At 38.8% G+C, this 22,694-nt stretch overlaps 1 protein-coding gene across 2 annotated transcripts in view; it reads left to right on the top strand.

Annotated features, from left to right (window-relative positions):
• traf2a (Tnf receptor-associated factor 2a) overlaps window positions 1-6,687 on the top strand; it is a 28,500-nt gene extending 21,813 nt beyond the window's left edge. The window contains exon 10 of one of the 2 annotated variants that reach the window (XM_037098937.1): window positions 9-6,687. In XM_037098937.1, coding sequence (XP_036954832.1) covers window positions 9-227 — 219 coding nt within the window. In that variant the 3' untranslated portion in view covers window positions 228-6,687. The remainder of the gene's footprint in view (window positions 1-8) is intronic. The other variant, XM_037098939.1, reaches the window with a different exon arrangement.
• The last annotated feature ends 16,007 nt before the right edge of the window (window positions 6,688-22,694 follow it).

The raw sequence follows: 22,694 nt of genomic DNA, 5'->3' as shown, positions 1-22,694 counted from the left end.
GTGCCCAGGTCACCCTAATGCTGCTCGACCAGAACAACAGGGAGCACATAATTGATGCCTTCCGGCCCGACATCTCCTCCTCATCCTTTCAGAGGCCAGTCAGTGATATGAACATCGCCAGTGGTTGCCCACTCTTCTGTCCGCTTTCCAAGTTGGACTCTAAAAACTCCTACATCCGCGACGACACCATCTTCATCAAGGCCATTGTCGACCTCACTGGGCTCTAGGCAAACGATGGGGACATAAATCCAACCCTGCCTTTTGTTGCTACTAACCTGTTTGAATCACCAGGCTTTTGTATCACCAGTAAGTGGCGTTTCTCTTTTGGGTCTGTCGAGTTTTTGGTTTTAGAATTTAGTGATGGCAGCAATATGCAAGACCTGAGCAGGAAACTTTTTTTTGCCATGTCCACAGTGGCTGGTGGTTTTCAGGACTTCCTTAGCCACTGTAACTATTTTACCAATCAAACTGAGTTTGTATTTGTTGAAAACATTGATTATGTACCAAAGTGAAAAAGTGAGGAGTGACAACACTATATAAGCCAATATTTGGCTGGTGATAGGTGTTAATTTCCCACCCTGGATAAGGCTCTCAAACAGCATTTGAACTTTTAGAAGCATTTCAAGACCTAGGTGTGAAATAAGTAGACAACTAAGATGATAGTGTCTTAATCTGCAGTGATCAGCCTATGGCTTCTTGTACCATAGATGAGGCTCATCATGTTCAGTTTTACACAGAAAAAAATACTATATTTTTGCTGTTTAATTTTTAAAACATGAGATGGTTTGACACAATCAGACTACTGCATTGTAAATAAGATCCTCCTGTGATCCATAATTGCTGCTAGCCGCTAGTTTTGTCCCAAAATAATTAACTTACTAGTTGCTCGTTTAACTACCATAGCTTTCGATCCTCCTGTTTTTGGCCAGTTGGGGCTGGACTAGATAAAAAGATAAAAATTTCACATTTAACATATAATGGCCATAACTTTATTAAGCTGACATGTTAGCCATCGATTTCTCACTTACAAATCCAGCAGACACACAGTAACACTTGTTTACCGGGTGACGTGTCTCTGGCTACCTGATAACTTTAACCCTTACCATGGTCACCAGCTGTTCGCTAACTTTGCCTGTCTACAGGTGGGGTACAGTGAGTATGAAATCAAAACATTTAGCGAAAAGATGCCGAATTGGATAGAATTTTTTCGCTATGAGTGAAACTTTTTACTTTTAGTCATTTGGCCCATTATTAAATCAAAAATTTAAATGCAGTCAGATGGAAAGTTGATTGAGTTTTCTGGAACTCCACAGCAAAAAAATGTTGCAGCATCCTTCAATCCAGCGTATGCCAAGTCTTGGTAAGACCTGAATTCCTAAATTGACTTGAAAAGGTTTTATTTACGCATTTTTTAAAACCTAAATCTTCTCTATGAGAAGATTGAGTGTGAGCAAAGTGGGTGCGATCGTGACTGACGTCAAGGGTGTAAAATAATGTCTTTTTAAATCAATTTGGGATTACGCCAGAGAGCTTTTTTTTTTTTTTTTTCTTTGGTTCCATGAAGCTTCAGAAATTTTCTGTGGAAAATAATTCACCTGCCTACTTATTGGCATAGGGCTAAGTAGACAATGACTGAATTTGCATTTTTGGGTTAAATTTTCTTTTAATTTACAAATAATTTATAGTGAAGCTTGAAAAACCCCCAATTGTGCTAAACTACAAAGTGCTTTTTTGGTTACCTGATTTTCACCATGGTTTCTATATTGTATTTTTATACACCAACACATTTCCAGATTGTTTTTAAATTAGAAACTGAAAATAATGAGCCTTAGACTAGTGGGCATCATACCTATGTAGTTTAAACCACCCGCAAACACATTGGAAGGTCATGTAGGTATAGGCGCTTGCGCTCACCGTCTGTGTGTACTAATACACATTTGGTTAACTAATAACTTTTTTGCATTAACAAAGGTGAAGTTTCACCTTTGTTACAGTGTTACCCATGTAGCCTTCAGAGTATCACTCAGCTTTGCACACAGTTTGTAGTGCGATTGAACTTGTTTACTGTTTCTAAACATCTATGCCTCCAACTCTCAAGCTCTGTGTTTAATGGTAATCATTTGTGGTGGTGGACATTGCTTGAATTCCATGAATTCTGAGTGCAGTATCTTAGCTGTGAATGTTGTTGTGTGTACTATTCATCTTTGCAGTTAGTTGCGTGTGTTAGTTTGCATGTTGGATCTGTGGAAGATGCACTGTGTCTTGCAAGTTTGTGGGCTGTTTGTCCAGGAAACAGATGTTTGTCAAGCTGATTTTCCCAAATGGATATATGACATATTTTGATAAAAAACGAAAACATATATTTGCATAAAGTTCTGATAACCAATAATTATTTTTGGTATTAAACTTTGGCTTTTTCAATATTAGTTGGCCGTATATTTACAGTCACTTTTATCATTTTAGCATGGATGTATTCAGTTTTAAATAATTCAGTTTAAGTTTCGTTCAGTAAATATTTAATAACAATACAATATTTAATAACCGTATATACAAATATTAAAATGGCCAAAACAGTATAAATATAATAAATATATCTGCACAATGAATAGGTACATATTTACCTACATGACAGGTGTATCAAAAATATGTCCACTGCAGTGTCTTCACAAAATACTGATTTCCATTTTTTTCTACATTTCATAGTATTGCATAAATTAGTCTTTTCAAGCTTAATATATTCATAAAGCCCAAAGTGCTAACATTTTTGTGTCTAAGTAGTTTAAGACTTGTTTGGAGCAAAAATTGTTTTGGAACAACCAGCAACTTTACAGTTTTAATCATTCACGATGGGTTATTTAGAACACACTACGTGGTGATCCAAAGGGAACCTTACTCAACAAAGGGTTAGGGACAAATATTTCCCTCTCAAGTGTTCAGTGTTGGACTGGCAAAGATGTATTGTGAGACACTGTTGACATATAAAGTGCCACCTCCAACATGGCGTTCTTTTGTCTGTTATTCTATGTGCCATTTCCTCGTAATGATCGATTAGCAGTTAAACCTGTTTATTTATTTTTTATTTTACAAGATCATAACTTACTCTCATGTTTCCTAAAGCAGCACTTGCACACACACAACTTACATGTAAGATGTTTTTAAGTAAGTTGAAAAACAACACAGAACTGTTTAATACTTGGATTTACTCAGATGTTATTCAGATATCAATGAAACTAATGCAGCAAATGGCATACAGTTCTCTGCTTCTTTCCCATTATCATACATGTTACTGAGTTGAGATCTTGAAAGAAAGGAAACTTTGATCTAGTGGCCGCTGCTGCTGCTGCTGCTGCTGCAACATGACTCTCACACGCTGTGAAACCTAAAATGAAGCAGTGTAGTTTCATTAATATACTGGTCATTTATTGTGAATGTTGTTCTGTCATCATTTCTCTTATTAGACATGTTGAGTACAAATGTTTATCTTTACCGGTTGAAATGACACTTTTTTATGGGATAATTTTTGGGGTATATATGTTCTCTTTTCTTGTTCATAACTTTACAACTAGATAATGTTCTCATGAACATTTATTACGACCATGTGTGGCATTTAGGGCGCAAGATTTTCTTTACAAATGTCTAAAGAAGGACTTGCAGACTTGTGGACAACATGTGCTGAAATGTCACACCTATAGGTAGTAGTTAATGTGAGCATAATCTAGCGTGCCAACTCACCTTTTGTATTTCGCAAATAACATACACACCACAAATAGAAAGAAATTTGAAGACACAGAATCAGAAATCATCCCATAAGAAAAGTGTAATTTCAGCCTGAAAAGATTAATATCGTGCATGAAAAGAAGAAGAGAAGAGAAGCTGACTGCTCAGTTGCCTTTTTAAAAAAAAAATTATTTCATTACTTAATGTAAAAATGTCAATTAACAAAGAAAATGTGTGCTCACGATAACAGTGGTGACTGAAATGAAAAAGAAATTGAAACAAGTCATTGTTTTTTTGTTTTAAGTTACTTTTAGCCTTCTGCAAGTGGGTAATTCCACCACTGTAAAGGTTCGAGATTGCTGTCTTAGAGGAGCCTCTGTTCCTCACTGCATCTGCTTGACAGGAAAGGAAATCTGGTATTATAATATCCTTAGGTCCATATTTGGCTGGAGAGTAAATGTTTAACATTTAACAATTGTTACAAGTGAATAATCGTATGGCAATTTTCGTGGGTTACTCCTCACAAGAACTTTTGTTACAGTTCCCGGTTCCTCAGGAACCCTGGTGTCGTGGCATGCAGTTTCATCAGATAATCACAGCTCGAATCGCACATGTATTTCTTTTTTGTCTTCACAACCAGTCACTTAATTTGGAGACACATTAGGATTTTTCAGCTATGTGTGGATGTGTGAGAATCTTAAATCATGTAACCCAATGCTGTAATAGTACTAATGCAGAAACCACCAGGCTTTGTTGAACACTTTGTGAAGACACTGGGTGATAATTCCATCTGGGTGTGGCCTTTGGCTGTGCTTAGACACACAGACATGTCGAGGCTGGAACTGAGATGTGAATGCCTCGGGATGAAAGCAGAGCTTAGGTATTAAAAGAGAAAATGGTTGATGTTATTGTAATATTCTCCTATTTTTTGCTTTCCTTGCAGCTTAGAACTGACCTACTTTTTAAAGAAAAAGTGCCTGTACCTTTTTTTTTTTTATGTCTCATGAGCCCACTCAGTTGTGGATGTGCTTTTTTGTGAGTTTGAACCTACTAAAATGTGAAACTTTATATTTTGTGCAGTGTATTTTTAATTTGTATTTCTTTCTAATTGTTGTCCCTTATGAAGCTCCCCTTTACTACCATTTGATGTGACAAAATCTAAGTGACTAAGAATGTTTTTTTTGCATACATAAAACTAGTGAATGTTACAGTATTTATTTCATTTAATCATATATCAAACTAGGTCAAGACCCAAACACATCCAACATGTTTTTAAACCTCAAGCAAGTACTGGAACCTCTCTGTGCATGGGATGTTTCAGTTATTTTGGCTTAATAATTTTATGAAACACTGGTTGCGACTAACATTTTATTATTTTATGATCAAAATATACAGCATGTGTGTGTGGTACAGACACAATGTGCTTGAGTTTGATGAGGTGTGTGTTGCTGTGAGAGACTTAAACATATATAAATAGTATATAGATTATATCTATTAAAGTAAAAAGGTTATACTGTGTGTTGAGATTGTTTAAAAGCATGTTGTGGGTTGTTTGGCTAATTGTGAAAAGATGTAATCTGACCACAATAGGTTGCAGCTTATGTTCCTGAGCCTGACACAGACATACTGTAGGGTCCAAAAGTCTTAGACCATTTGTAATACTTCAGTTTTGTTTTGAATTTGAATTTGTTTTGTAATCTTATACTATTTTTTTATTTTTTATTATTACAGATGACGATATAAGCTAAACAATGTAGTGGAAATGGAATCTTTGGAAATGTCCATGCCTTTCAGAGTTTCTGTAGTGTTTGGTTTGTCCCCCTTTTGCTTTAATGACAGAATGCACTTGGGTCTGCATGGACTCAAGTAAGTGTAAAACCTGTAGACTATGTGATCCCAGCAGGATCTGAAGCATTCCACAAAGCTTTGTCATGTGCTTGGATTTCTCTGTCTTCAGGTGCCCCCACAAATTTCCAATGGGTGTGAGGTCAAGTGGGAATTACTAAATACTAAGATATTTTGAAATTCATAAACATTTTTCAAAAATTCAACCTTTTACTCAAACTGTTACGCTGATATCATTTGTAATAATACATTTATAAGTATTTGGACCAGTGGTCTCACATAGTTTTTGCTCATAAGAACATATGTTGTTACTGTTGCACATTATGTAGACTGCATTTTGCATGTATGACTGTGGCCTCAAATAAATTAGCTGCTACATTCATTGGGTGATGGCCACAACAAAACACACAGTTGGCTCCATCTAGTGGCAAGTAACATATTAAAAAAGATGCCATAGCTGAGTATGAGGTTGCAATTAGTGTAAGTGGACACAAAATAGCAGCGCTCTATGTGTGTCTTCTCCTCGCCCTTTCATGTCAGATGTGTTACCTGATGTTGGCTGGGACTCCAGAATTCTTCATAGCTGATGAACGTAACAAAAGGACTTCCCATTTGATTCCCATCTGATAAATGTCACATTTGGCATACATACACATTTGTCTGTTTTCCGCTGGCTGCAGCTTGATCTGTCGTATGGATGGGACAGAACCTTCTCTAAACCCCAGCTGGGAAATGATTCACATTTGACCCAGTTGATGTTATGCTGTATCAGCGATATTGATTTGTATAGGAAATGCCACACTGCCTCACTGTTACTGCAACAGAATTAAGAATATGTCAATGTGATGTATGTATTTCAAATAACACTTCAGAACTGTCCAACTGAAACAGGTCGGCTGGTGTTTATTTACCTGTGTATTTCTCTGTTTCTCTCTAAAGCCCTTGTTGAGATTAAGATGAAGAGCTTTCATCTGTAGCAATGATATTAAACTGCAATCTACTTGTTGTTTTCTCTGCTACATTGTGTGGATAGTGACTTGTGTGTTAGTAAATTCTTTGTACTACAGGAAATTTGTTCCAAATTTGTATTTACTTTTGTTTTATTAAAGGTTTTAAGATGCCCTCTATGCAAAGAAGTATGTTTCCTACACTTCTAATGTGAATATTGACACATTTAGTGAAGCACATTGGAGGAACATAGTTTTACCACTTGGGGGCGCACAACGCAAGTGCTTACACTTACATATGTATGTGGATATATGTATGTATGTACATATATGTATGTGTGTGTGTGTATATATATGTATATATGTGTGTATATATGTATATATATGTGTGTGTGTATGTATATAATATAAACATTATTTAACAGTAATTAAAAGCCACTATCCAAATGTATACAGGCGTTTACCACTAATATATGGGATTTACATTATTTAACAGTAATTAAATTCAACCACCCAGTATATTTTCATATTAATATATAGGATTTACTTTATATAAACACAATTTGATGGTACTAAAAATTACAGAGAGAAGTAGTTCTTAATCCATAATTACAAGTAACTACCCAATATAGTTACAGATTTTTCTGATTAATGTATGGGATTTACTTCATATAAACATTGTTTAACAGTCAAGCAACTATCCTATATATATATATATCTGTATCTATCTATCTATCTATCTATCTATCTATCTATCTATCTATCTATCTATCTATCTATATCTATCTATATCTATATCTATATCTATATCTATATCTATATATATATATATATATATATATATATATATATATATCCGGGTGATATTTTATGTATACGTGTATTTTGCCATCTAGAGTCTGCACCACATTATTCTTCAAAACTTAAAGTGAGCTAATGTATTTCAGCATATTCACTGTGGTCTCATATGTATTATGTGTATTTGTGTGCTCTCGAACATCCTCGCCAGTATCTTTGAATGCAAGACATGCAAGTCTGCCAACTCCTACCAGCAGAGAAGGATTTATATTTATCCATTATTCAAAGAGGGGTTAAAAGTACTGAGACAAGTATGACCATACCTATTTAAGCACTGTATGAGCCTTTCAACTAGCCTGAACATAAACTCTCAGTGCATGACCTCAGCCAATCCACAGCTCAATTAGACGACCCACATGCAAAAGCTCTCTTAAATATACTTGCATCTATCAATGCAATAATTGTGACAGTTTACACAGCCGATACACTTTCAAAAATATATATGTAGGTAACAAAGATGTCACATAATTGATCTACACAAAGTTTAAGAAATATGCCAGTGATCATGTTAGGCCCATGCCTCTTTCTAATATTACATTTACAGAATATGGATCTGACAGAATGGGTGCTGATTGTAGTCTGAGAGGTTAGGGTTAGGCAGTACAGTCACTCAACATGTCAAACAGGTCACTATGCAGATGTACAAAATCATCACTGCCTCATTTAACCAGGGTTTATTATTTGAAAACACTTTCACATGTTTAGTTGGGACGACTGAGTCTTTTAGGTGAAGAATATAAGAGGATGTCACCCTTGGCCTCTCATCAAAATCAGTAGAATAGTTGTTAAAAACATTCCAGTCTGTACATTCAAGGGCTCCCTTAAGTTCATCAACAGCATCTCCGGTCCACATCTCCACTTCTCTGGTGGCTATTTTACTCCTTTTAAGGACTGGTTTGTAGGTTGGGATAAGATAGATAATGTTGTGATTGGAAAAGAGCTGAGAGGGGGCTAAGCCACAGACTTATATGCACCTGTGACTGAACCATAACATAGGTTGTTTTATTCAGTCTGGGAGGGCAGCATATACTGATAAAAGTTGCTCATTGATTTCAGGTTACAATGATTAAAGTCACCAAGGATGATACAAGGAGCATCAGGATAGAGGGACCGAGGGGCTTTTGGGTAACCTTGTGAATTGTTGTCACTGTATTTTTTGGTTAGATTTGGGGTGTATGTACACAACAATAACAAATATTTGGAGATTGTCTGAATACAGCCATGCAAATAAGATCACATTGTGGCAAGTGGTGATCATATCTGGAAGAAAATGGGTGTTATGTTGTGTTTTGGTCATCACTACAGTTCAAAAACCTTAAATATATTCGAATAAATACAATATAATATATGTGTATTTTACACAGTACTATTAATTTCCGTATGTATTATTATATTAATAATTTATATTATATAACATTTTGAATTTGTATCCTTTTGCATGTGCATGTATATTGTTAGTATATAACTTATATAATATAATGACAAATTACAAATAGCAGTACAGAACGCCAGAGTGTCTTGTTTTGACCACAGGTTTTGACTGACTGCTCACTCAAAGTTCAAAAGTCAAGATAGTTGCAGGTGATTGGGAGGGGAAAAGGTGGGGCTATTCAAAACACAGCAACGTCACTCTAACGTATCAAAAGCAGAGACGCTTTGAGAGGGACGGCGAAACGGACACACATCGAACTGCATAAGTATTAAGCAATGAGAATTTATTTGGATTATACAGAAACGCATGTTTTATTGAAGCTGTACTGAAGCTAAATAGCTCGACTAAACTTTGCAGTGTGCAGGTAGTCCGTTTAGTTAGCTATTTTTCATTCTACCGAACTACACTCACCAAACATACCACTGCCCATAAAGAAGCATGCATCTGCTTATGCGTAGATGCGTGCTTCCTTTTGCCCAGTGAGCCTTGGATGTAGTTCAGCAAGAATCAACATATACCACAAAATAGCAAGGTAATTGATATATTACACATTAAGGCTTATTCATTTAAATGAAGTATTTAATGAATCCTGGAGCACTAGATCTCTGCCCCATTGTGGCAAATCAGACCAAACTTTACACACAGAAAGAGGAAGTGTGGGTCTCTGCTTCTCCTCATCTGTAGAGCAGAGGAGCTAGAATGATATTATGTTGCAGTAGTACAGTTGTAATACACTTGTAAAATAAGAAAACAACTCAAAATACTGTATTTATCTTTTATTGTAATTTTAGTATATGTAAGTTTCACAATTGATTAATTTAATGATTATTAAAATAAGTATTTTAATCATGACAATGATTTGAGCTTTGCATCACTGGCATAGTTTTTCTGGGCACAACCTTCACACACGGCCTGCATGGTTATGGCAAGACATCAACAACATCCATGGTCATAATCAGCCTCATTACCCTGCAGGAGGGTGTTATACTGTCATCATACTGTAATATTTATACTTATATCATAGGCTACTTAGGGAATTTTATTTTCTCTGGTTACAATGCTCTCACACAGTCATCATGAACTCCCCTGCATGGGCTTGGAATGAAGATTTGTCTACTATTGTAAAGAAATACTATATTTATTATTTGTTTCATGAGAGGAGTTATCTAACTCAGAGTCCTGCACGGGTGAAAAATAATGTACTGTGTCGGACACAAATGCGGATCGGATCGGACGCCTGGAGAGATGGGTCGGGTTTTACGATTGCCATTTTTAAGGCACTTATCATCAGTCATTATTAGTGACACAAATGATAAGCATTTATATTTCATATGAGCTCATTCATGCGTGCTTGCGCCCTCCCAGATCTCCCATTGCCCACGCTGGCTTACTTTCATTTTTAAAAACTGCATCCGTCCAATTTTCCTTCGGGCCTCGGTACCAATTTATAGCAGGTCGGCTTGGGTACGGAATGTAATTTGTGCTACTGTCGGAAAACGGGTCGGATGCGGTTTTAAGCATGGCGGGTTCGGGCGGGTGCGGGTTTGCAAAATAAGACCAGTGCAGGACTCTGATCTAAGTGACCATTTTAATCCTCTAGCTAAATATCAAGCTAAATATCCAACATGCTAGTTAACGTCAAGGACTGCGGTGGAAGACAACAGTAAAATATTTCCTTTCTCTAACACTGGATTTATACATGCCAAGTGTTTTACATGAAATCAGATTTTTTTGGTGAACAAACTAGATGTTTCTGATACTCTTCAACACACCATACAGTCAGTCATAGGCAACTTTTTTGTCATTTTGTAACTAATTCATGGCTGCTTGGGAGCGACACACAGACCCACCATCTGTCACCGTGTGTGTGTGTGCGTGAGTGGAGGAGCCTCCGAGCGCGTGAGGCGCACTGCTCCAGGTCCAAAAACAGCTTCATATTATTATTTTTTTCACTAATACAGCCCTGAGTTAGCATTACTGAAGTCATTAAAAGTAATGAAAACAAAAGAGACTGACTGAAACATGGGTATCTGCTGGAAGGGCAGAAATATTAATCAATGTATGGGAAACACTGAATTTTTAAGGTGTGGCGGCTGTTATTCTGCTGTGGCCGTGCGCCACAGTCAGTTACATGCAGCGGAAACCCTGAAACACCAGTCTCACTGTAACACCTCACATGCTAATTTTAACTCATCTGTCCCACTTAAACATGTCCACTTCAGGTGAGTATTGTGCAGATTTTGCAAATTGCAAGTGCCTTGTCAAGTTGTCCGTGTCGTTAGAAAAATCCAAAGTGACGCCATTTGATTTGTAGGAATTCAGTGGATAATACATCCATAGGTGGAAAGTGTTGCTCCTGTAATATGACTTGCCCGGACATGCCTTGGCCTGCATAGTAGCCACCGTCCACTGGCAGCAGGACTCAATCATGTGAACCTGAAACTTTTTTTAGCATGCAGATACACATCTGTATGTTAGTACTGATTATGTAGGAGCTTATTTTTTTGTTACTGGACGGAATTTAGCTCCTATTGTTTTTGAATTGATAGTTCAATATATTTGTCAGAGGTGGGGGACTAGAGTCGCATCAGTTGACTGGAGTTGCAAATTTGAAGACCTAAGACTTGTCTTGACTTTGACTTGGTATTCATGACTTGAGACTCAACTTTGGCATGAGGCAGATGACTCGAAAGGACTTGACTGTGAGTGCAGTGAAGAGATACAGAGAGAGTGATGGTGTCTGACAGTGACGATAGTCTCTACACTACCACAGCGCTGTGTCAGCTACACAACACTGTGAACATAGAAGTTGAGTGTGTGGACAGTCTAGCTATTTGTTGGTGAATAAATGCAACAACTCCTCAAGACTCAAGCTAAGTTTCCATGTCTTGCCACCAGCTGATTAAAGTGAAATGGACTAACCCTTACATTTCAACCTCAGCCCCGCTTTGGGGCTTCAGAGCGATTATACCTGGTCCACCTTAAATGTTGGTCCTTAAGTTTGTTGCTAACCCCTGGGTTTCACTTTAATCAGCTGGTGGCAAGCAAGACATGGGAAGCTAGAGGAGTTGTTGCTTATATTCACCAACAAATAACTAAAGTTATTATTCAATCAAATAAAATAGATTTGAAACCAAGAAAGAGATTTGAGAGCAAAAAAGAGCAAGTGGCAGTCATATTTTTTTTTTTTGAGATCCAAAGAACATATTTCTTCAACTTTAATCAAAACTAATGTTTGTAAATAAAAACATATGACCATTTTGCTTATAAGTCTTTGCTTTTCAAGTTAAAAACCTTTGCTTGCAAATCAATCCTCTTTGCTTGTGAGCTACAAAGTTTTGTTTGTGAATTCAACTGCACTTGATGGGCGGGGCCTACGCTGGTGGATGAGAGAAGAGTTCCTGTTGGTTGGTTTGACGTGGCTCCAGCGCCAGCTATGTCTTCTGCATTACACCCACTTCTCCCTTGTGCTGTGCTGCTTGGACGCAAGCCTGTTGCTCTTGAAACGTTTCCCATAAGTAATGAATTGCGCTATATATCGTTGGCTACAACCTGCCGTACATTCACAACAACAACAACACAAGTAATGAATTATAATGCCCTGCTGCTGCAAGCACACTGATTAGCAGCAACATGGTTGTCTCTGCTGGTCACAGCTGACTAAAGGCTGCGCGTCAGACGGTTCTTAGGCCTCCGTGTCGTCCATTAACCTTTATGGATACCTCGTCGGGCATTATCCCTTACATGTTGCATGGTACTCGCGGTGCCAAAACCTCACTGTTCCTACACAACAGTACTGTCAGCCGGGGGACGGACGGACGGAGAAGACTGCGGCAGCCCACAAACACCCGCTATCTCTCCATACATGTTCAGCCGGCTCAGTGTTGTGTCAACTAGCGATCATGTGTTCAGCTGCTAGTGAGGGGAAGTGCTGTGTGCCTGCCTGTCTGCTGCTGTGTGTGTGTGTGTGTGTGTGTGTGTGTGTGTGTGTGTGTGTGTGTGTGTGTGTGTGTGTATATGTATATTAGGGATGCACGATAACTGTTTTGTGCCACTGATACTGATCCCTGCTTCTCATAACTGATACTGATAACAATATATTGAATGAAAACTGACAAGGCACAAAAAACATACTGGTAATACTGGTAAATATATTCACCGTAGCCCGGTGCTCTCCTTTTCACTTTCCCCCTGGTTCCTTCACATTGTCCACGCATTCAGAGGAGGTTCAAAGGAGAATTCTAGTATTTTTCAAACTGGGCCCTATGTTTATAAATGTGGGTGTGCAAGTGAATAGTATTTACCAAAACTTTTATGATTGGTTCAGTAGCTTGGTTCGGGTGGCAGCTGCAGCATGGCAGCAATGGTTACAATGTAATCCTATGGGGCAACCATGACATTTTTCAAATGGCTCAAATTGTTATTATGAGAGTCTAGTAACATTACCGAAGCACTAGTGCTGAGAGCACTCAACTCAAGTCTCGCTCTGAAATCTCACAAGTTTGAGAGTTGTTGCAGGAAGACGAAGCTGGAAACAAGTGAGAGTGAAAGTTGGAGCGAGGAGTTTGGAGTTTACTAAGAGAAACTGCCAGCAACAATTTATTTAGCCTACTTTTTATTATGTGGACAATAAATATGAGCCATTTGAATTCGATGCCGCCCCTATTTGTTTGAGCTGGAGTACACGGACGAAGAGCTCCTACACAGAGAAGAACGGACGAGAGAGTGAGGGGAGCAACAGGCAGAGGAGGATGAACTAGCTGCTGCAAAGATGCAAAGATCTGGAAACTGGTGGTGTTCCTGTGGGTGCTGTGACCCTCTGCCCACACAGGGAGAATGTCTATGTTGTCAAGAATGGGACCTGCTGATGTCCGAAATTGGTGGTTGTGATGTGTCCAGGGAAGATACCTCGGACACTATACAACGCTGTGACACCACGTCAGAGGATTTCCCCCCTCTGATCAACAGGGCTGTGCTGGAGACATTCTTTTATGTACCCAAAATAAACTGGAAGAGGTGGCTAAGGCCACAGGGACCGAATGAACAGCTATCATGACTGTATTAAGAAGAACAGCTATCTGTTGAGTAAGTATCTCCCTGCAACAACTCTCAAGTCTCGTGAGATTTCAGAGCGAGAGTCAAGTGACAGTCTTGCTTCTGTAATGTTACCAGACTCTTAAAATAACAATTTGAGCCATTTATTGGTGAAAGCAAGCGCTTTTAATAGACGCAACGTAGAGTGTCGTGGTTGCCCCATAGGATTACTTTGTAGCCACTGCCGCCCTGTTGCGGCTGCCGCCCGCTGCCGATCTACTGGACCACCTCTGAAAGTTTTTGTCAGTACTATTCACTTACACACCCACATTTATAAGCATAGAGCCCAGGTTGAAAAATACCGGACGGGTGCATCAGCTACTGTCGGGAACCATGGCAGCATCTCTGGTTCATATATGCGCTCTCACAGCTGGATGACCAGTTCACTCACTTCCCACTGATGGGCCAGCATTTGTGGGCTCGGCTCCTAATGGGAGTGCTTGGAGACATTAAGCACTGTAGAAACCTGTTACATGCACTGCAAGCTGTCATGTGCTCTTCTTCGAGTGACCAACTCACACCACATCATTAAACAACTTAAACCAACTCTGTTGTAAAGAAAGTAACTCTATGCTCTGTCTGTTTCACTGCTGTGTCCGCACAGTATTTTGGACAGTGAAGGCTTTCCATGTGGCCTGGACTCCATTTGACACGTGTCAGTATGATTTATGTTGTTCATCGTCTGTCAGGCAGGCTTTTGCACATACTCATATCGCAATGATGACGAAAATACAACTTATTGGTCAGCACTAGTGGAGACATAACGTTACAGTGGAGCGTTGCGCTTATTGATCATATTAGAATCAAATCGTATCCCTTTGAATCAGAATTGAATCGAATCGTAAGGTGCCTAGAGATTCCCACCCCTAGTATCGATACGTATGGTATTGATAAGCAATATCAGTAGTGGTATAGGTATAAATCCTGACCATAGCCATCCCTTAGTTGTTTAGAGGTGCAGTTTTCTCATAATATGGCTTGCCACTGTACCCCTTTCCCTCTTGTTTAAACTGTGTCTGTCAGGGTGACTTGTCTTACTTGACGTTCAGCAGTGTTAGCAGACTTGACTTGCTTGAGTCTAAACATAATGACCTGGGACTTGCTTCAGACTTTAGGTTTAGACTTGAGACTTGCAAATATGTGACTTACTCCCACCTCTGATGCTATTTATGCTATTTGTAAACAGGTGAGCTACTCTCTCCACAAACCAGAGAAGAAAGACTCAAAGCTTGTTATGTCATTAGGCACAAAGTGTGGCGCTGCTTCATAGACAGTCAATGTCTATACACACACACACACACACACACACACACACACACACACACACACACACACACACACACACACACACACACACACACACACAACTATCTTAATATGTATGAATTCCTAAATTGGCCATAATTCCCCTTTTGCTATAATGCAACATGCAAGACATTGTATAGATCAAATACAAAACTGTTTTTGCTTCCATTTGATGTCAGTTAAAGTAATCTGAATGAGAAAAAAATAAAGACATTCTAGCAAAGTATTCTGTTTGAGCTCTTATTGGTTTATTGATACTGTAAACTACACTATAGGATATCACTGTTGAAATAGTGAATTACTTTTTAAACAGTAAAAGGTAATTTTATACTGGTTATTATACATCTTGAAATCTCAAAATGGCATCTGCAGTGAATGGATTGAACAATACTGTAAAATCTCAGTAAAAGTATACGTGACATAGACATTCTGGTTTATATATATATATATATATATATATATATATATATATATATATATATATATATATATATATATATATATATATATACCTTGAGCAGATACAAGATCAGTATGCACACACATAGATATATGTGTGTGCATACTGATCTTGTATCTGCTCAAGGTGGAGCTATAACTACTAAATACAAATACAACAAGATGATTCCAGTGACACCAAACTGAAATCAATAGTTACATCTGAGGAGTTGTGACATAACCAGTGGGTAAGGAAAGGAGGAAAAAACCTCCCCAAAAAGTAGAAAATAAAAGTTTATCAGAAGATCTCTCCTCAGACATTGACACTGCGTATATATAAGAGGTCACAAGCCAAAACAGTTTGGAATCGCTCTGTTAGTATCTGACAACATGTTGTATTTACGTTTTTATCTTTATTTTCATTCACTATAGTGAACCATGCCATCTGTGATCTATTAAATTGTAGAAAATCTGCCCTCGCTCTAATGTTCTCGCCTGCTGATGTTACTAAAATCAATCAATCATTATACCAGAATGCAAAATCATCAACAGCTGGTCAACAACAACTCCAGTTTAAGATCAATTAACTCAGGCAAGATAAACTAAGTTTACCTTTTCAAGCTTTTATTATTGTCACAGTAAACACTTGGGTCAAATGTTTCAGAGATGTAAAGTGAATGTATAAAGAAAGTCCTTTAAATGTAAGCATGGTTTAAAAGGTTATATTTTTGTATAGACACAGTAGAGGATCACTTACTTGATGCCTCCATTTTAATTTTTCTGCCAGTCACTCAGTGGGAGTGCCATAATGGTAACTGATAACTTTGTCATATAAATGTCCATGATTGTCGGACGGAGGCAGCGGGGTTGAATCAGTCTGTTCCTGGAGCTGCTCTTAAGCTTGTCCACAGTTTTGTGGAGGGGGTGAGAGACATTGTCCATGATCGCTAGCAGTTTTGCCAGCACCCTGTCCTCTGCCACCTCCTCCAGGGTGACTAGCTAAGAGCCATCAACAGACTCTGCCTTCTTTATGAGTTTGTTTGCATCCTTGGCTTTGATGCCTGCACCCCTTCACACCTCAGTGAGGAAGATGGTGCTAACAACAGGCCCTTCTTATAGACCACCACCATGTTTGTAGACCACTCCAGTTTGTTGTCCAGCACCACACCCGGGTATTTGTATGAAAGCTTGTTCCCTTGATGGAGTTTGGATCTATCAGGGCTATGCTGTGTGAGACATATTTCCATGACTTACCAGATGAGTCAAACTTTCCTCCACACCAGCTCCTTTTTTTTTTTTACAGCTTTGCGTGTACACAAAGGACTTAGTGATTATTACCCTCGACTTGTACTGTTTGTGATTGTCATGACATCAGTATGAATGTCAATGCTGATCTGAGGATTTGAGCAGGTAAATATTAACCATTGCCTCAATCATCCTAGTTTAGCTTGATAGCAAGTTATCATTTACCAGTTAAATGCCAAGTACAGCTGAGGCTGATGGGAGGCTGATAACTTGAATTGACATGGTGCATCACTAACCAGCATGATCACAGAGTGCATGTGATTAGAATCTTAATAATGCCTTCTGTAGTCAGTGAGCTGAGCTGCGACATGTGATCTAATATGTGGATTAGCACAAGGGATATATTAGAGGAAGAATTTCCTCTATAAACCCAGAGGCATAGTGGGACATACTTAGCCGTGAGTCCCCATTCAGTCCAAGGGTAGAGTAAGCTCTTGTTATAAAATCATCAGTGTCATTGTGAAAGCTCAAAGGCAAGACATGTAAGGAAACATACAATCATTAGAGAGGGTGGCTAAAATATATCTAAGTCAGCCCTCTGCATTTTGTCCAACATTTCATCATACATATACATATGAATGGGTTGATTGCCAGTGACTCCCAAAAGGCCATATACGACGATTTCCCAAACATAACCTATATATGTACGGTGGAGAGAACCAGCGACAGGAGTACCTGACTGCTGTCGTATCAAACTTGTCTGATCATAGTTAAATAAGGTTTGGACACTAAAGGTACCTGGTTAAGTTAAGATAAAGATCATGGCTTAGTTTAGCATAAGTGTATTTGCCATGTAGTTTAAGGTATGAATGTAATTTATGTTGCCTTGCATAAGTCATTGATGATTTTTGGTTTCACATATGAGATCTTCTCTGTGATGTCTGGGTATGTTTGACCCATACATCCACACCAACCTCCTCCTTATGAGGACTCGCTTGTTATATACTACACTCACCATACTGGTGCACTTCAAATGCCACAACAGGGAACACAACAATCTTTGTTTTTTAGTTTTCTTTTTAAGTTGTTTGTTAGTTTATTATCATCTGACATCTGTTACTGGTATGTAGACACACCTTTTACAAAACAGTACTGCTCCATTATTAACATGTCCATTGAAAGGTACTTGGGAACACCATTTCTTAAAGATGTTAATCTATGTTAGCTCAAATTAAAGATGAGAGGAATCATCACCTTTAATGAATGACTGAGCTTTTATTCATTAATTTGTTCTTTGCTGATTAATGCAACTAATGGAAAGAGATTTGATCTCAACTCTTGCATTCATTTTGTATGTCGGGCCTCTGTGCAGTGCCGGGGTGAGATTTGCTGTAGAGGGCAGACTTGTCTCAGTTTTCACTAAAACACCCACTCAAAGTATCAAGTATCATTTCTTTCCTTGCATTTTTATGCCCTAAACCTTATCCTGTTTCACAACTGATGACCAGAACTGATCCACTATACTTGTGTGTGTGTATCATCAGAGATGCAAATGGGAAAAATTGAGTGACAGGCAAGGATAATGATTAATGATGCACACATTTTAACCCATCCATACATCTATCCATCCTCCTCTCCTGCCCTCCCCTTGTTGCCTCCTCAGCATGGCCACTATAACCAAACATGATCAGGCATTGTGGGTAGCAGCCTTCATCCTTTTTTTTCTCTCTGAATGATATCATCATTCCCTCATCCTCTGGTTCTATAGTTTCCAAACGACTGTTTAGACTCCTCTCTCGGCCCAGGGTTCTTGAGGAGGTCCATAAGGAGGACTCTTGTGTTTCCTCTGTTCGGTACACAGGCAGCCATTCTCCATCTCAAAGGTAAACAGTGGGTGGCCACTGTGGAACCTCCCCTGCTGAGTTAATTTACACTGCAGGAAGGGGATGTGACTCCATCATCCATGCGAGGGAAAAAATACAGCCCAAAGTTCCAGCAACAACAGCTAACCCTTGCTTCTGTGTAATGTGATTGGAATTAAATAGGAACTAACATGTGATGCATTATTATTCAATAAATTATATCACATAACAATAAAGCTCCACCTTGAAGAGATTTTGCTTGTGGCTCACACTTAAATAACCCGTCCCTGAGCAACATATATGTCGCAAGATCAAAATTCATATTTGATCAGCAATACCTAATTTTGAGTGGTGAGAAGTGTGCGTTCAGATGTTGCTCTTTTCAGATTGTAATATAATACTGCTTTTTTCAGCACAGATGACATGGTGATGTGAGGAGTTTACAGATCCAGTGTTAAGCATCCTAAACAGCTGACAGACTCATTGGGGTCGCCTTGATTATATCAAACATGTTTGATATTTACTTCATATTTTTGAATCTGGATAATTACATTAGTACTTTCAGAGCCGGACCACAATCACAAATGACAGAGGCATCCCGGAGCAGCTGACGGTGCTACAACGCACACATAAACATTCTGGCCCTTGAGGCTGACGTTACTATTGATAGAAACTTAAAATCCCACCTCCATGCTTGCTGAAGACAGGAAAACGTGTTGACTGCATTTCACTACTCTGTTCTGTGTTTGTGTTTATCCACCTCAGTTGGGATTTTTACAGCAAGTTGTTGCACCATGCTGATCTCCATTTTCTCTGCGATCTCGCGAGGGCCAGAACTCACTCTACAGAGCCATGAGGCATGATTACTGAAGCCTACTGCACAGAGCAGTGTACACTGTTGGATTCCAGTGGCAGGGAATATATAATAATAATTTATGATATATAATAATAATATATCATATTTCCATATAATATTTAGAAATTAAATCTTAAAATCGATCCACAAGTGGTTTTATCTAATACTGTATGTCTTGCTCTCACCTACACACCAGTCACAGTGTCAGGCCCAACAACAGAGTGGTGAAGCAAAGATGTATATTTGTTGGCTAACATGGTAGTTAGCATTGCCCTGGTTCCCTCGACAAAAAGCTTAAAGGATTTTTTAATTGGATTTTATAATATTTATAATACAGGTTTATAGGTCTATAAACTGATGAATGTACAGGTTGTAAAGTCAGAGTAAGAATACTTTGAAACTATAGTGGGCCTGTAAAGATGGACTGGCGAGTAGATGAGTCGCTGTGTTTGCTGTGATGATGTAAAATGTCTCAACAACCTCTGTAGTAGAGCTTCACAGTATATCGTTTGAGCATTGTCATCGCAATGTATGTGTGCGCAATAGTCACATTGCAGGGCCTGCGATGTAGGAGGCAAATGAACTGATCTAATTTCAAGGGTACCTGACACACACTGTGCATGCAGACTCTGCATGCACAGCGATCCACCAATCACGTTAGCTCTTAATCAGTTGTCACACCGTGGTGAGGGGGGTCTTGTCCTGGGGGTTTTTTGTCTCGTGAATTTCCTGATTTATTTTGAAAAGTAACTAACTCCCCTCTCTTTTCAGGTCACTTGCCCTTCCTCACGTGTCCCCCGGTCTGATGCCATCACTGATTCCTGATTGTGTCCACCTGTTCCCCTCTCCCTCATGTGTTAAATAGTCTGCGTCTTCGTTTGTCTTGTGCCAGAGTGTTTCGTATTCTTAGTTCACCCCATCCTTGTTCACAGCCTTGCCAATGCCAAGTTTCTGAGTTTGTATATTCTTATCTTGATTCCTCTTAAATGAGTGACTTTTTGTTTTAAGTGTCTTCAGCTTTACTGTAGTAGTTAAGTTATAGCCTTTTTCTTTACCTCCTTGAGGAGTGATTTTGTGTTTCCATTTGTTTGCTTTGAGGTCGTTTGCCTCAGTTTTCTTGTTATTCTGTTTTTCTGTTCTCCTTGCAGATTAGATATTGTGGTTAATAGCCCATTGATTTGTCACCTTGTTTAAGAGCTCAAGTGAGAATTTCACCATAAAAGCCTGCTTGAATCGCCCTAATTCTGCATCCGAGTCCTCTCTCCAGCCAAGTTTGACATCAGTGTGCCGAAGCAGACCACACCCCTGCACATGGAGCGAGTCCCTGGTAACAACACTGAAAAATGAGCAACAAACAAGAGAAAATGAAGATGAAGACTGAAAACGAAGACTTGGTGCCAAAAAGAAAAGCAATGTCAGTTATCTGGAATTATTTCAGCTACAAGAAGGATGATATTGACCAAACACATGTTCTGTGTGACAGTGCCGTTAAATCTGTTTCCACAACCAGAGGTAACACAACTAATTTGTTTGAATATTTAAGTCGGTACCACAAGTGGTAAGATCAGTACAGGTTAATTGTCCACAAGATAGCAGCAGTGCAGCATATATAAAGTGCTATTCAGGTCATTTGATGAAAATTCCTGTGTTTTTTCATATCGCAATGTATATCGCAAGGTTAAAAAAAAATCGCAATGTCAGTTTTTTCCAATATCGTGCAGTCCTACTCTGTAGCCTCATTTAAACACTTGTTAGCAACTGCTTTTAAGACACATGAACGGTTTATAATAGACTCAACCCACGGACTTTGAGACGAGGGACATGGATGTGCAAAAATGCTAACCGATTTCCGGTCTCCATGGCACAAAATTCTATTTGAGGTATTCTTAATGGTATGTCTCTAGTTTCTGCAAAACAATTAAAACGATGTTGATGATGTATCCTGCACTGGAGGGTGTACACTAATTATCAATAGATACTTGATACGTTTGAATAGAAGGATGCCACCAGAGTGTTTCTGGGGTCTCTGCCTCCCCGTTTGGTGTACAAAAACACAAATATGCAACTTTATGTTGTGATTTGTCTGAAACTCTGTCATATTTTATGGAGAAATATTTTCTGGCTGATCTGCCTCAACTCTAAACACTTACTGTTACTGTTAACCAGCAGCCCACCTGATGAACATATCCTGAATGTACAAAGTCTCAGAGAATGATGGGGTCCAGTTACAATCCTGAGGTGATTTATGGAGTTTCCTGATGGACAGATACCAGTAACTTTTTTGTTAAATAACCCCTGACAAACTTCTGCTAAATGCAACCAGTATTAGGTAAAGTTACTTACCTCAGACAGCTGTGCAGCTAAGCTGGAGGTCCAAGTTGCTGACTCGGAGCGCCAGGAGCCAAAACCCTGCAAGAAAAGCATGTCAGAAAAGAAACTATAATCTCTATCGTCAAACTGGCCCAGCCCTGTCACAGGCTGTGTTTTTCCACGTTTCCATTTTCTGAGCTGCCAGCCCTGTCAGAGTCGATGGACTGCTTGCTCCATGGCGGCGGTTGTAACACCGATTTAGCGCTATTAGCTGCTGTATAAGCCAGTCAATGTCTAAGACAAGTCTCTCCCTCGCTGCCTGATTTTGCAGGAAACATAAAACTACAGCGAAGTACATAGCACTCCACTAGTCGTTCATGGTAACTCAAGGGTTTGAAATTGTTTCACCATAAATATGTCACGACACTGCATGCAGCTAGCTCCCTCTTTATTTTCTTTCACCCCTGCCCCTTAGAAAGTCTAACACTGTGTTATCATAAATTGGCCACACCATTCAAATCAGAAATGGTAAATGGGACTAAATATTAGAAACAGCTCTAAGTGTAACATCATAACCGTCCAAAGGCATATGCATTTATTGACCTGAAAATCAACTAACTGATATTATATTGCATCTGCTGACATCCATTTTCAGAAATTGTATTATTTATGTGCAGATTCACAAATGCACATAAAAACATGTTTGTGCAGACGCACTTACATGAATTAAATCTAGACTATCTCAGCAGAGCTCCTGAAGTGTCATATTTTGTTTTCCTCCCCTT

This window comes from Acanthopagrus latus, chromosome 5, assembly GCF_904848185.1.
Source record: "Acanthopagrus latus isolate v.2019 chromosome 5, fAcaLat1.1, whole genome shotgun sequence".
NCBI lineage: Eukaryota > Metazoa > Chordata > Actinopteri > Spariformes > Sparidae > Acanthopagrus > Acanthopagrus latus.
The sequence above is the reverse complement of the archived record's forward strand: the minus strand, read 5'-3'. Positions and strand labels throughout refer to the sequence as shown.